At 45.9% G+C, this 13,863-nt stretch overlaps 2 protein-coding genes across 4 annotated transcripts in view; both read left to right on the top strand.

Annotated features, from left to right (window-relative positions):
• The window catches only part of LOC309364897 (major histocompatibility complex class I-related gene protein-like), a 33,368-nt gene that overhangs the window by 5,687 nt on the left and 13,818 nt on the right, over positions 1–13,863 (top strand). For all 3 annotated transcript variants that reach the window (XM_081902890.1, XM_081902888.1, XM_081902889.1), the window contains exon 3: positions 13,137–13,412. In XM_081902890.1, the coding sequence (XP_081759016.1) occupies positions 13,137–13,412 (276 nt within the window). The remainder of the gene's footprint in view (positions 1–13,136; positions 13,413–13,863) is intronic.
• LOC309364986 (major histocompatibility complex class I-related gene protein-like) overlaps positions 1–13,863 on the top strand; it is a 91,067-nt gene that overhangs the window by 67,658 nt on the left and 9,546 nt on the right. The gene's annotated exons all lie outside the window — the stretch shown is intronic.

Below are 13,863 nucleotides of genomic sequence, written 5' to 3'. Positions count from 1 at the left end.
CACTCGCAATTCCCAATGTTGTTTTGTTCAGGAGTTTCACAGCCACATTCATAATCAGGTTCTCCTGCTTTACAATTGTAACTCCCCCGCCCCCCCAAAAAACTACCCCTTTCTGTTGCCTGTCAAAAATGTAGATTTTGTAAATCATGCAGGGGGCTCCTCTGTGCCGTTTCTGTACAGCCCCTTTCATTACGTTTTGTACACTGTGTATCTGAAGAAGTGTGCATGCACACGAAAGCTTATACAGTACCCAGAACAAACTTAGTTGGTCTCTAAGGTGCTACTGGACAATTTTTTTATTTCAACTGCATCAGACCAACATGGCTACCTACTTGGATCTTTATTGTAAATAGCTATTGTGGTTCTCTAATGGAAAATGGTATGAATATAATACTATCTTTAGTTTAAACCTTGCTTCTTGCATACAAATTCTCAAAGTAACTTAAAAGTTTTAAGAACTAAAGAGTAAGACCTGTTATTTCTCTCTTGAACCCTCTCCATATGGGGGGCTGCCCCCTCACTGTGCTACAGGGCTGGGCAAAGGGTGGTGGGGACCCCTGGTTCCTTCAGATTCCTCCTCACTTTGGGGTCTCACGTGTGACTCATTTTGTGGCTCTTTGTCTCCCGACCACTGAGCAGAACTGCCTGTGCTGTTTAGCCAGATGCCACAACCAGAGGCAGCCTTGCTCTGAGCTCTTGTGGTCTGAACTGGGGGGGGGGGGTGCTGCCCTGGGAGGGGAGGGTCTTAGAAGTGGGTCCCATTTGATCTGGCCTGAAAGGAAACCAAGCCGAGGGATGTAGCAGAGTCGACATGCCATCACGGCGTATGTAATTCAAGCAAACTCATCTTGCAGGTTTACGCTTCCTTGAACTTTGTTTTCCACAGTGGATTTCCCTCAGCAGGTGGTATATTCTACTTCCTTGGAGATTTGTTAGCAGGGGTTGTTTGGCCATCTGCCATGGATGCTGCAGTCGAGATGCCAGCATCGCAGGGGGGTTGGACCCTCAGAGTCCTGTCTATGATTTTTATTTTAGTTTCCTAGTTGTTTTGAGATGAGTCACTGGCCAAAGTCAAGCGGGCTTCTTCCTCCTTGAGGGTGAAGTTGTCCAAAGTGCATTCAAGACAATTTTCACAGGGTCCTCAAGGACCACCTCTTTCTATATGACCTACTTGGACCCTGAGATCATCTTCTGAGCCCTCCTTCCTGTGCCTCCTCCTTTATATCCTCTCCCCTTTTCAACTCTCTGATTCTTAGGCTCCCTCTGCTCTGCCTCCTCTGTGTTTAAGGGCAAGTCTACAAACTCCCCCAAAGCCTGATAAACTTTGGATCTCCTAATTTATTTATTTATTTCCCAAAAAAATTACTTTTACCATAAAAATCTTGACATTTTATCCCTTACAAGTAATACTATTTTAAAAGACACTATGTTCTACATTTAACCCTACAGCCTATATCCACTTCCAAAACTATACTAAGATTTAAATATTAGCATATTTTTTCAAATATTCTTTCAAATATTCTTTAAACTTCTTCCAATCTTCTTCCACCGTCTCTTCTCTCTGGTCTCGGAGTCTCCCAGTCAGTTCGGCAAGTTCCATCCAGGTCTGTTTGTGTGTGTGTGTGTGTGTGTGTGTGTGTGTTCTCGGGGTTGCCTCCTGGGCAGGCCAACTCTGGATATGATGCTGAAAGCCTCTGCTCAGCTCCCCTCCATCCTCTCCCCAAGTCTTTGTTAGTTGTTACTGTGGACAACTATTGTTAGTTAACTATTGTTAGTTGTTACTGTGGACGCGGGTGGCGCTATGGGTCAGCAGTTCGAATCCCCGCGGCGGGGTGCGCTCCCGTCTTTCGGTCCCAGCGCCTGCCAACCTACCAGTTCGAAAGCACCTCCGGGTGCAAGTAGATAAATAGGGACCGCTTACCAGTGGGAAGGTAAACGGCGTTTCTGTGTGCTGTGCTGGCTCGCCAGATGCAGCTTGTCACGCTGGCCACGTGACCCGGACGTGTCTGCGGACAGCGCTGGCTCCCGGCCTCTAGAGTGAGATGAGCACACAACCCCAGAGTCTGTCAAGACTGGCCCGTACGGGCAGGGGTACCTTTACTTTTACCTTTTACTGTGGAGACTGATTAGGCCCCCTGGTGGCCAGAGCTGGTACAGCCTGTGGGAAAGTGAGCCTTTTTGGGGATAAGGTTCTTCCTTTGCCATGCTCTGCCCCCTTCCTGTGTTCGATCTCGTGAAGGTGCAAGTGTGGGGAAAGGGGATGTGGGGCCACGTGTTGAGACCTGACCCCAAAGTTGCATTTGTCCTCCTGCCCCTGCTATCCCTGTGGGGCCTTCTTTCTCAAGTGGGGAACCCGCTCTGTGGGTGGCAGCTCAGACCATTGAAAGATTGCAACATTGAACCATTTAAGCACCAATTATCAAAAGGGGATCCAGGAAGGATCTTGGAAATCACTGGCCAATTAACTTTACATCTTCCTGGAAAACTGGTGGAAAGTGCAGGAAACCAGCAACTGGAATTCATTTAACTTTAAGGATTTCAGCTTATGCTGTTGACAGCTGGCCTGCTGGAATCACACAAATTATATATGCAGAAGGCAGAGAGCTCTTTTTGTGCGAGGTTTTCCTGAAAGAGCCTTGAAGCTCTCTGCCTTACATAAGAGACTCTGGCAGGTTCTCACAGGATCTTGTGGGGCTCTCCTGAGTTCCCAGGAGATCCTTCCAAAGCCTCCCAGAGCCCAGGAAGCAAGACCCAGGTCAGAGCTGTTCAGTGCATGGCTCCAGAAGGTCAGATGGTGGGACGGCTCCAAGGGAGTGGCTGAACTAGGCCCGTTTCTGCATATATTAGCCACTCGCAGAAAAGAAGAAGAGCCTGCTTCAGGCCAGGGGCCAGCCTGGTCCAGCACCCATTTCTCACAGTGGCCTCCCAGATGAATGGGATGCTGAACTAGATGGGCCATTGGTCAGATCCTGCAAGCTCTTCTTTGTGTACATTACAGTATGTGAGATAATATTTTTTCATATTTAATATTCCACTTCTCTTCCTCCATATACGGTAATTCAAGGCAGCACATGAGAGGGAGGGACATCGGGGCAGCACTTGACATCTCGGGGAGGGGCTGGGAAAGAGACCCCTTCCTGAGTCCCTGGGGAGCCACCCCCAGTCAGGGCAGACAACTCTGAGCTACCTGGACCAGTGTTCTGACCCAGGATGAGGCAGCTTTCTGTTCTCCCAATATATGGATTTTGCTTCGTCTGGTCTCCCCCCCATCCACTTCCCAGACCTGAGCCTGCTTAGCTTCCGTTTGGTGTCTGCATCCTGAGCCTTCAGACCATGTTGTGGGAGCTCTCATCTGCTTGGTGCTTGCAAGTGGGGGGCAATTCCTGCCCCCTTGGCAGAAGGGGAGGGGCTGGCCTCTCTCTCCCTCACACGGAGCCTCAGCAGAGACATGCAGAGATTTAGAGATTTTTTGTAATCCGTTTATTCTCAAAAATCGGTCAATATCTATTTCTTTCTGGGTCTCCTGTGTATATAACTGTTTAAAATACTTCTGAAAACACTTCCTAATCTCCGCAGGGTTCTGTATGCTCTTTCCATCCACCACCAAGTTCGTGATAGTGTTGAGTTTTTGTCTTTTTTTCATTTGCCATGCCAGCAGTTTCCCACACTTATTCGCTGATTCAAATGTCTTTTGTCTCATCTGTTTAATCTTCCATTCTATTTCCTGATTCATCAATTTCATGTATTGTACTTGATACAGTGGTGCCTCGCAAGACGAAATTAATCCGTTCCATGAGGCTCTTCGTATAGCGGTTTTTTCGTCTTGCGAAGCAAGCCCATTGACAGCTTAGCGGATTAGCGCTATTAGCGGTTTAGCGGCTTTTAGCGGATCAGCTGATTAGCGGCTTAGGGAAAGGGGGGAAACCCCGCAGGAACTCGCAAGACATTTCGTCTTGCGAAGCAAGCCCATAGGGAAATTCATTTTGCAAAGCACCTCCAAAACGGAAAACCCTTTCGTCTAGCGGGTTTTTCGTCTTGCGAGGCACCACTGTATAACTTTATCTCTTTCAGGATCTCCTGTGATTTCGGTTTCACCCTCAGTCTCTTTTCTCCATCCTTTATTTTCTCCAATTCCCCCCCCCCCCTTTTTTCATTTTGGGCTCTTTTCTTGATTGCACTTTGTTGTATCAAAAACCCTCTCATAACTGCTTTGCTTGCGTCCCAAATCACTCTTTTTTCGGTAGTGGTGTTCATATTTATCTCAAAATAGTCTCTCAAGTTTTTCTGGGCCTTTTTGGTAGTTTCCTCATTCCTAAACAAGGAGTCATTCATCCTCTATCTAAAGGCACCAATTGGTGTTAATGTCATTTCCATCTTCACTGCATTGTGGTCGGAGCAAGTTTTAGAGCAAATTTCCACTTTTTTTGTCTTTGGAGCCAGTCTCCTAGTTACCCAGATTTGGTCAATTCTGGTCCATGTCATTTTGGCTTCAGAGAAGAAAGTTCATTCTCTTCCCAGGGGGTTCTTAGTTCTCCAGATATCAACAAGATCCATATTGTCAGTCATTTCAAAGAATGTCTTTGGTAATCTACCATCTTTCGTCACCGTTTGTCTTTGGGCTTTGTCCATATTTGTAGACACCACTCCATTCATATCTCCCATCAAAATCATGTTGTAATCTAAATAGTCCAATAGAGTTTCATGCAATTTCTTAAAGAATTCCGATTTCCCCTCATTCGGTGTATAAATACCTACTATCAAAAACTTCTCTCCTTGTAAAATAAAAAAATTCCTTCCAGTAGCAGCACCTTAAAGACCAACTAAGTTAGTTCTAGGTATGAGCTTTCGTGTGCATGCACACTTCTTCAGATACACAGAAGTGTGCATGCACACGAAAGCTCATACCTAGAACTAACTTAGTTGGTCTTTAAGGTGCTACTGGAAGGATTTTTTTTATTTTGTTTTAACTATGGCAGACCAACACGGCTACCTATCTGTAACTTCTCTCCTTGTAGTTGAATTTCAATTGCAACAAATCTTCCTTGCTCATCTTTAAATAAGAATTTTGGTGACAGGCTTTCCTTTGCATAAAGTACAACTCCTCTTTTTTAACTTTATCTGATGAAATAAATTCTTCTCCTAATCTTTTATTAGTCAAAATTTTCTGATGTAGCCTTTGTCACATGCGTTTCTTGTAGGCAAATCAAATCCAAATGTTCTTTTTTTAATATGTGAAATACTCTCCCCCTCTTTTCCTGGGAGTTCAGTCCATTAACATTCCAACTTAATACTTGCAGTGTCATGATGTATTTACTCTCCTTCTCCTCCAACGGCGCCCAGTAGTTTGTCTATATCAGTCGATGGCGTTGGTTTCCCTTTTTTTTGGTGAACTCTTGTCCAGTACAGCTGGCTCTTTTCCAAGTCCTTTCTGCAGATCTTCTCCGTGTGTTCTCAAAAACTTATATTTTTCCTCCAGTGATCTTATTTTTATCTTTCTTCCTTTGAAACCGAAAGATAGGCCTTGGGGGAATTCCCACCTGAAAATGATGTTGTTTTTTCTCAATAGGGCAACCAAATCTCCAAAGTCGTATCTTAAATCCAAAAGATGTTTCGGTATATCTTTAAAGATTTCCACTCTTGATTGCAGGATTGTCAAGGGGTTCTGAAAACGCAAACCCAAAATTTTATCCCTTTCTTCTTTGGTTCAGAGGGTAATCAGACAGTCCCTTATTTTAATCTTTTTTCCTCCTTTTCCTAACCTGAAAGCCCTCACGATCTTAAAATCTTCTTGTTTCAATTCCGATTTCCAAAACTCTGCAAATTCTTGAGTCAAAAAATCTATCAGAGTGCCCTTCTCCAGTTCAGGAACAGCTCTGATCCTTAAATTTGTCTGTTTTTCTTTCAATTCAATCATAGACAACGTCAGCTTGTGATCTGCAATTTCTTTCTGTAGGCCTGGAACCTTCTCTGTTTCCAATTGCACTACTTTGACTTCCACAGCAGCAGTTTTTTCCTGAGTCAATTTCGATTCCTGCAGTAATTTCTGAATAGATTCTGTGTTACTGTTCACCTTTTCCTCCAAATTTTCTAGTGTATCTGTATTTAAATCATTTTTTTTATTTGCAGCATCAACTTTCTTATTGGTCTCTTCGACCTTTTTATTAGTCTCTTCAACCCTCGTACTAAGTTGTAACAGAGTTTCATTAAGCTTAACCAGTGAATTCGCAACAGCTTCTTCTGACATTCCACTAGACTTAGGTTGTGCTGATGCCGGCCCAGATGCAATAGGGAGGTCAGCAGTAGATTGCCTTCGCTGCCCCCAAGCTTTCCCAGACCTCAGAACTGACATGTCTACTTTCTCTTTCCCATCTGCCATACCAATAGAGCAGCAGAAAGACCAAGGTCAATCTCAGATAAGCTGTTCCTGTTTGCCAGTGGAAAATTCCCCTTGTTGCTATTTCTAAGGGTCCCTCTAGGTGGACACAGTTGCAATAGTCCAAAAAGGTAACTTTTTCTCCAGCCGAGAAATAGAAACAGTTCCAATTTAGTTACCTTCCAGTTGCTTTTTTAAAATTTTTTCCTTCTTAGCAAATAAGGAACTAAAGCTGGCCATGATGTATCCAACTTACTGTCAAAATCCTTCTTTTAACATCTGACACACAGACTAAAAAGCAACAGTCTTACTTCAAAGGCAGACCGTTCCCAGGTCCGAGCGGTGGATTTTAAGCACTTCTCCTCTCTTCATGCAGGTTTAAACAGTCCGATACAGCCCCCTTCCTTCCCTGCTTCTAGGAGGGGGGTTCAAAAGCGTTCTCGAGTTGGAAAGCAACCCTTTTCAAACTTTTTCCAGCGCTTTAGCTCAAAGGTCTCTATGCTTTGATCTATTTACAAAGCGGAAGGCAGACTTCCTGTTTAGACCTCCCGCCGCGGTAGCCAATTAAGTCTTTTTTTTCTCTCCTTCTTTGCCAATAAGTCCAATTCCCCCTACTCACGGGTACTTTCTTTAAAGTCCAATTCTTCCAGGAAAGAAGTCTGCGCTCTCCAGCAACGGCCATGCGGCTTCGCTCCGCGAAAGAAGCAATCAACTCACAGCACCGTGCCACCCCCGTTCCGCTCCGAAGCCCTGAAAAAGGCTTCCTCGCAAGCTGGGGGGGCGCAAAAGGTGCCCGTCGAGTCACCACGTTCTCAGGCTTCACTGCCTGCGATTTGTAGGGGTCCCCACTTCGCCGCAGCGGAAAGGACCCAATTTCCGCGGAGCCGATCCCATCCCGATCAAAGGGAATCCGCCATTAGCTGATGGCGCTGACCCGGAAAAGATTAATGCTAAACTACGAAAGGTCAAAGCACATAAAGCGTTTAAAAACCATATTGTCAGGAAAGCTTTGTTAAATGTCTGGATGAGATATAAGGATTTGCTTGAAAGTAAAACACCAAGGTGGTTGTCACCAATGGAAGCTAAGGCTCTGAAAAAACTTAATATGGAGACAAATTGGCCAAAATACTGGGAAATTTTGGAACAGGACGGAGATAGATTAAAACTGCAGAGCTTTGACAGTTTAAAAACTAAAGTATGAGACTGGCTTCACTACTATCAAATAAGGGAGGTTTATAATTTGGATAAGAAAATTGGTTTTCAGGTGGAAAATCAAAATTGGAAACAGAATTGTTAGAACCTAAAACTAAGAATTTTTAAAGAATGTATAACTTGCTGTTGAAATGGAATACACAAGATGAAACGGTTAAAACTGTTATGATTAAATGGGCACAAGACTTTGGACATAACATTATGATGGCTGACTGGGAAAAGTTATGGACCACAGGTATTAAGTTTACGGCTTGTAATGCCTTAAGAGAGAATTTAATGAATCATCCAAATGTCATAGACCAAATGGAGCAAACAGCACGCAGACCTAGTGGTGGGAGGAAAAATCCTTAAATAAGAGACACGGGGGAATCATTAATGGACTTCAGTGTCTGTACACTAATGCGCAAAGCATGGGTAATAAACAAGATGAGCTTGAGCTCTTGGTACAGCAAACTAAATATGACATAATAGGCATCACTGAAACCTGGTGGGATAAGTCCCACAACTGGAATGTAATAATGGAGGAATACAATCTATTTCAGAGAAACAGACCAGACAAGAAAGGAGGAGGAGTGGCGTTATATGTCAGGGATGTGTATACCTGTGAAGAGATCCAAGATTTAGAACCTCAAAGCCAAAGTGAGAGCATTTGGGTCAAAATTAAGAGAGAGAGGAATAACAGGGACCTTATTGTGGGAGTTTACTATAGATCCCCAAGCCAAACGGAGGACATAGATGATGCCTTCCTGGAACAGATGGCCAAGCATGCAAAAGGAAGGGAGATAGTAGTAATGGGGGACTTCAATTACCCGGATATTTGCTGGATGTCAAACTCAGCCAAGAGCATAAGGTCAAACAGATTCCTCACTGGCCTTGCAGACAACTTTGTTGTCCAGAAAGTGGGAGAAGCAACAAGAGGAACAGCCATTTTAGATCTGGTCCTAACCAATGTTGATGACCTGGTTAGTGGGGTAGAAGTGGAAGGATCATTAGGCGCGAGTGATCAAGCTCTTCTGAAGTTTACTATACAACGAAAAGCAGCAGCCAAGCATACTAAGATTCAATTTCTTGACTTTAAGAAAGCTGACTTGATAAAACTTAGGGAAGTGCTGGGTGAGATCCCATGGACAGTAATATTAATAGGAAAGGGAGTTCATGATGGCTGGGAGTTTGTTAAGAGGGAGATAGTAAAAGCACAACTTCAGGCAATACCAATGAGACGGAAACATGGAAGGTGCCTAAAGAAGCCAGGGTGGCTATCTAAAGAACTTTTAACTGAGTTAAGATTAAAAAAGGATGTGTACAAAAAATGGAAAAGGGGGGAAACCACCAAAGAGGAATTCAAACAAATAGCCAGCACGTGTAGACACAAAGTCAGAAAAGCTAAAGCACAGAATGAACTCAGGCTTGCTAGAGAGGTTAAAAGCACCAAAAAAGGCTTTTATGGATATGTTCGTAGCAAAAGGAAGAACAAAGAAACAGTGGGGTCACTCAGAGGAGAAGATGGTGAAATGCAAACAGGGGACACAGAAAGGGCTGAACTCCTCAATGCCTTCTTTGCCTCAGTCTTCTCCGATAAAGAAAACAATTCCCGACCTGAAGAATTTGGAGCAAATGATTCAGCAGAGGAAACACGGTCCAGAATAACTAAGGAGATAGTACAAGAATACTTGGCTAGTTTAGATGTATTCAAGTCTCCAGGGCCAGATGAACTGCATCCAAGAGTATTAAAAGAACTGGCAGATGTGATCTCAGAACCACTGGCAGTCATCTTTGAGAATTCCTGGAGAACAGGCGAAGTCCCGGCAGACTGGAGGAGGGCAAATGTTGTCCCTATTTTCAAAAAGGGGGAAAGAGAGGACCCAAATAATTACTGCCCAGTCAGTCTGACATCAATACCAGGGAAGATTCTGGAGCAGATCATTAAGCAAACATGCTGTGATCACCAATAGTCAGCATGGATTTCTGAAAAATAAGTCATGTCAGACGAACCTGATCTCGTTTTTTGACAGAATTACAAGCCTGGTAGATGAAGGGAACACAGTGGATGTAGCCTACCTTGATTTCAGGAAGGCATTTCACAAGGTGCCCCATGATATTCTTGTAAAGAAGCTGGTAAAATGCGGTCTTGACTATGCTACCACTCAGTGGATTTGTAACAGGCTGACTGACCGAACCCAAAGGGTGCTCATCAATGGTTCCTCTTCATCCTGGAGAAGAGTGACTAGTGGGGTGCCACAGGGTTCTGTCTTGGGCCCGGTCTTATTCAACATCTTTATCAACAACTTGGATGATGGACTCAAGGGCATCCTGATCAAATTTGCAGATGACACCAAACTGGGAGGGGTGGCTAACACCCCAGAGGACAGGATCACACTTCAAAACGACCTTGACAGATTAGAGAACTGGGCCAAAACAAACAAGATGAATTTTAACAGGGAGAAATGCAAAGTATTGCACTTGGGCAAAAAAAATGAGAGGCACAAATACAAGATGGGTGACACCTGGCTTGAGAGCAGTACATGTGAAAAGGATCTAGGAGTCTTAGTTGACAACAAACTTGACATGAGCCAACAGTGTGACGCGGCAGCTAAAAAAGCCAATGCAATTCTGGGCTGCATCCATAGGAGTATAGCATCTAGATCAAAGGAAGTAATAGTGCCACTGTATTCTGCTCTGGTCAGACCTCACCTGGAGTACTGTGTCCAGTTCTGGGCACCACAGTTCAAGAAGGACACTGACAAACTGGAACGTGTCCAGAGGAGGGCAACCAAAATGGTCAAAGGCCTGGAAACGATGCCTTATGAGGAACAGCTAAGGGAGCTGGGCATGTTTAGCCTGGAGAAGAGGAGGTTAAGGAGTGATATGATAGCCATGTTCAAATATATAAAAGGATGTCACATAGAGGAGGGAGAAAGGTTGTTTTCTGCTGCTCCAGAGAAGCGGACACGGAGCAATGGATCCAAACTACAAGAAAGAATATTCCACCTACACATTAGGAAGAACTTCCTGACAGTAAGAGCTGTTCGACAGTGGAATTTGCTGCCAAGGAGTGTGGTGAAGTCTCCTTCTTTGGAGGTCTTTAAGCAGAGGCTTGACAACCATATGTCAGGAGTGCTCTGATGGTGTTTCCTGCTTGGCAGGGGGTTGGACTCGATGGCCCTTGTGGTCTCTTCCAACTCTTATGATTCTATGATTCTAAGAACTAAAGAGTAAGACCTGTTATTTCTCTCTTGAACCCTCTCCATATGGGGGGATGCCCCCTCACGGTGCTACAGGGCTGGGCAAAGGGTGGTGGAGACTACTGCTTCCTTCAGATTCCTCCTCATTTTGGGGTCTCACGTGTGACTCATTTTGTGGATCCTTGTCTCCCTACCACTGAGCAGAACTGCCTGTGTTGTTTATCCAGATGCCACAACCAGAGGCAGCCTTGCTCTGAGCTCTTGTGGTTTGAAGTGGGGGAAGCCCCTGCCCTGGGAGGGGAGGGTCTTAGAAGTGGGTCCCATCTGATCTTGCCTGAAAGGAAACCGAGCCGGAGGGAGGTAGCAGAGTCGACACACCGTCAAGGCGTATGTAATTCAAGCAAACTCATCTTGCAGGTTTTTGCTTCCTTGAACTTTGTTTTCCACCGTGGATTTCCCTCAGAAGGTGGTAGATTCTCCTTCCTTGGAGATTTGTTAGCAGAGGTTGTATGGCCATCTGCCATGGATACTGCAGTTGAGATGCCAGCATCGCAGGGGGGTCCTGTCTATGATTTTTATTTTAGTTTTCTAGTTGTTTTGAGATGAGTCACCGGCCAAAGTCAAGCGGGCTTCTTCCTCCTTGAGGGTGAAGTTGTCCAAAGTGCATTCAACACAATTTTCACAGGGTATGATGGGTCCTCAAGGACCACCTCTTTCTACATGAACCTACCCGGACCCTGGGATCATCTTCTGAGGCCCTCCTTCCTGTGCCACCTCCTCTAGAGGTCTGGAGGGTGGAGGGTGGCAGCAATGCGAGGACAGGGCCTTCTCTGCAGTGGCTCCATGTCTTGAAGGCTCTCCCCTGGGAAGTTTGCCTGGCACCTTCATTATACACCTTTTGACTAAGTCCGGCAAAAACATTCCCTTTTAACCAGGCCTTTGGTTAATTTGATTGACATCCTTTTAAAAGTGGGGTTTTTTTTGGGGGGGGTATTGGCTTTTTTATTATTGAATATTTTGTGGTTTTATATTTTGATTTTCTTCTGTCAGCCGCCCTGAGACCTCCGGGTATAGGGCGGTATTTTCTTTAATGTCTTCATCAGCATTCATTTTGGTGACCTTTAGAAGTAGATAGGGAATATAAAAATTCAATAAATAATAATAATTATACGTCCCATTTCTGCTACCTGAGGCAAAACAGGAATAGCCTCCTCTTCCCCTTTTAGCACTGTGCCCCTCTACCTTCCGCCAGGGAAATGCCCCATCTCTCGCTGAACTCGACTCAGCTTTTCCCTCAGAGGGGGTGTCCTGGTGGGGGCAGAAGCCCCAGGTATGATGCTGAAAGCCTATGATCAGCTCCCTCCCTCCCTCCCCAAGTCTTTGTGAGCTGTTTCTGTGGGTCTCGGATAATCTCTAGGCAGAGAATGGGACAGGTGTTGGAAGGAAGGCCTCATCCTTATGCCCAAATCTGTGAGGCCTTTTCTTGGTACTGACAGAGTCATCTTTTAAAATTGAGTTTATATCCCCATCTTCCTCCCAGAGGAGCCCAGGGTGGGAATTAAGGGGCTGCAGCTGTCTTGGGGGGGGCATCTCATCCTGTACCCTGTACAGCGGTGGCCCTAGAGAGGTACCATGGAGCCTTGGTTCTCACAGAATCTTGTGGGGCTCTCCTGAGGTCCCAGGAGATCTTTCCAAAGCCTCCCAGAGCCCAGGAAGCAAGACCCAGGTCAGACCTGTTCAGTGCATGGCTCCAGAAGGTCAGACTGTGGGGCGGCTCTAAGGGAGTGGCTTCACTAGGCCCGTATCTGAGTCATCCCAGTCATGGCAGACAACTCAGCCACCTGGACCAGTGTTCTGACCCAGGATGAGGCAGCTTCCTGTTCTCCCAATATATGGATTTTGCCTCGTCTGGTCTCCCCTCCATCCACTTCCAGTCCTGAGCCTGCTTAGCTTCCATTCGGTGCCTGCATCCTGAGCCTTCAGACCATGTTGTGGGAGCTCTCATCAGCCTGGCGCTTGCAAGTGGGGGGCAATTCCTGCCCCCTTGGCAAAAGGGAGGGGCTGGCCTCTCTCTCCCTCACACGGAGCCTCAGCAGAGACATGCAGAGATTTAGTGCTGCCTGGCAGAGCTTTTTCTCATAATATCTCCGTGGGATATTGTTACTTTTATTTATGTCCTATCTTTTCCTTTTCCAAGTCTGATTCTTAGGCTGCCTGTACTCTGCCTCCTCTGTGTTTAAGGGCAGGTCTAACAAACTCTCCCAAAGCCTGCTGAACTTTGGATCTCCTAATTTAGGGCAGCAGGATTAGGCTGCTGCCTTCATCTGCAGGACCCCTAACTCTCTGCCCCCTTTTCTCTTCCTTTCCAGGCTCCACTTCTCACTCCCTGCGCTACTTTGAAACAGCCATGTCTGAGCCTGGCCAGGGGCTGCCCCAGTTCATCATTGTTGGGTACGTGGATGACCAGCCATTTGTTCAGTACGACAGTGACACCAAGGAGGTGCAGCCTCGCATCCCCTGGATAAGGAAAGTGGAAAATGAGGATCCTCCGTACTGGCAGAGGAACACTCAGAATTCTCAGGGGCATGAGCTGGCATTCAGGTTGAGTCTGCAGAATCTGTTGAATCGCTACAACCAGAGCGGAGGTGAGTGGAAGGCAGGAGAGGGACTGAGTAACACCTCTCCCCCCCCATCCAAGGGCCAGAATTGCAGGGAGGGGGCTGCTGGGAGGAAAGGAAATGGAGGGTGGGGGTCTCCACCAGGGCAGAGGCATCTCCCCTTCCCTTAATGAAGGTCTTAATGGGGGCTGGGATGGTGTGGGGGGGGGGGAGACAGAGAATGAGACTTGGAGGGGAGAGACCCCCCAGTATGACACTCTCTGGACCTGCACATCCTACCAAGGAAATGTCTCCATTGCCTGCGCTTCCTTCCATGCTGGGCTTGGCTTAGGCCTTCTGAGGTGGGAATCTGTCTAGTTCATTTTCCTCTGAGAGGTGAAGAGAAGGGTGGGGATCCTGAGGCTGAGACAAGCAAGCCTTGAGTTCTGGTCCTGCTGTGGATCTGCATCTGCCTGTTTTTCTGGTAGGCAAAGAAGCT

Source organism: Podarcis melisellensis (genome assembly GCF_964234715.1).
Source record: "Podarcis melisellensis genome assembly, chromosome: 2".
NCBI lineage: Eukaryota > Metazoa > Chordata > Lepidosauria > Squamata > Lacertidae > Podarcis > Podarcis melisellensis.
The sequence above is the reverse complement of the archived record's forward strand: the minus strand, read 5'-3'. Positions and strand labels throughout refer to the sequence as shown.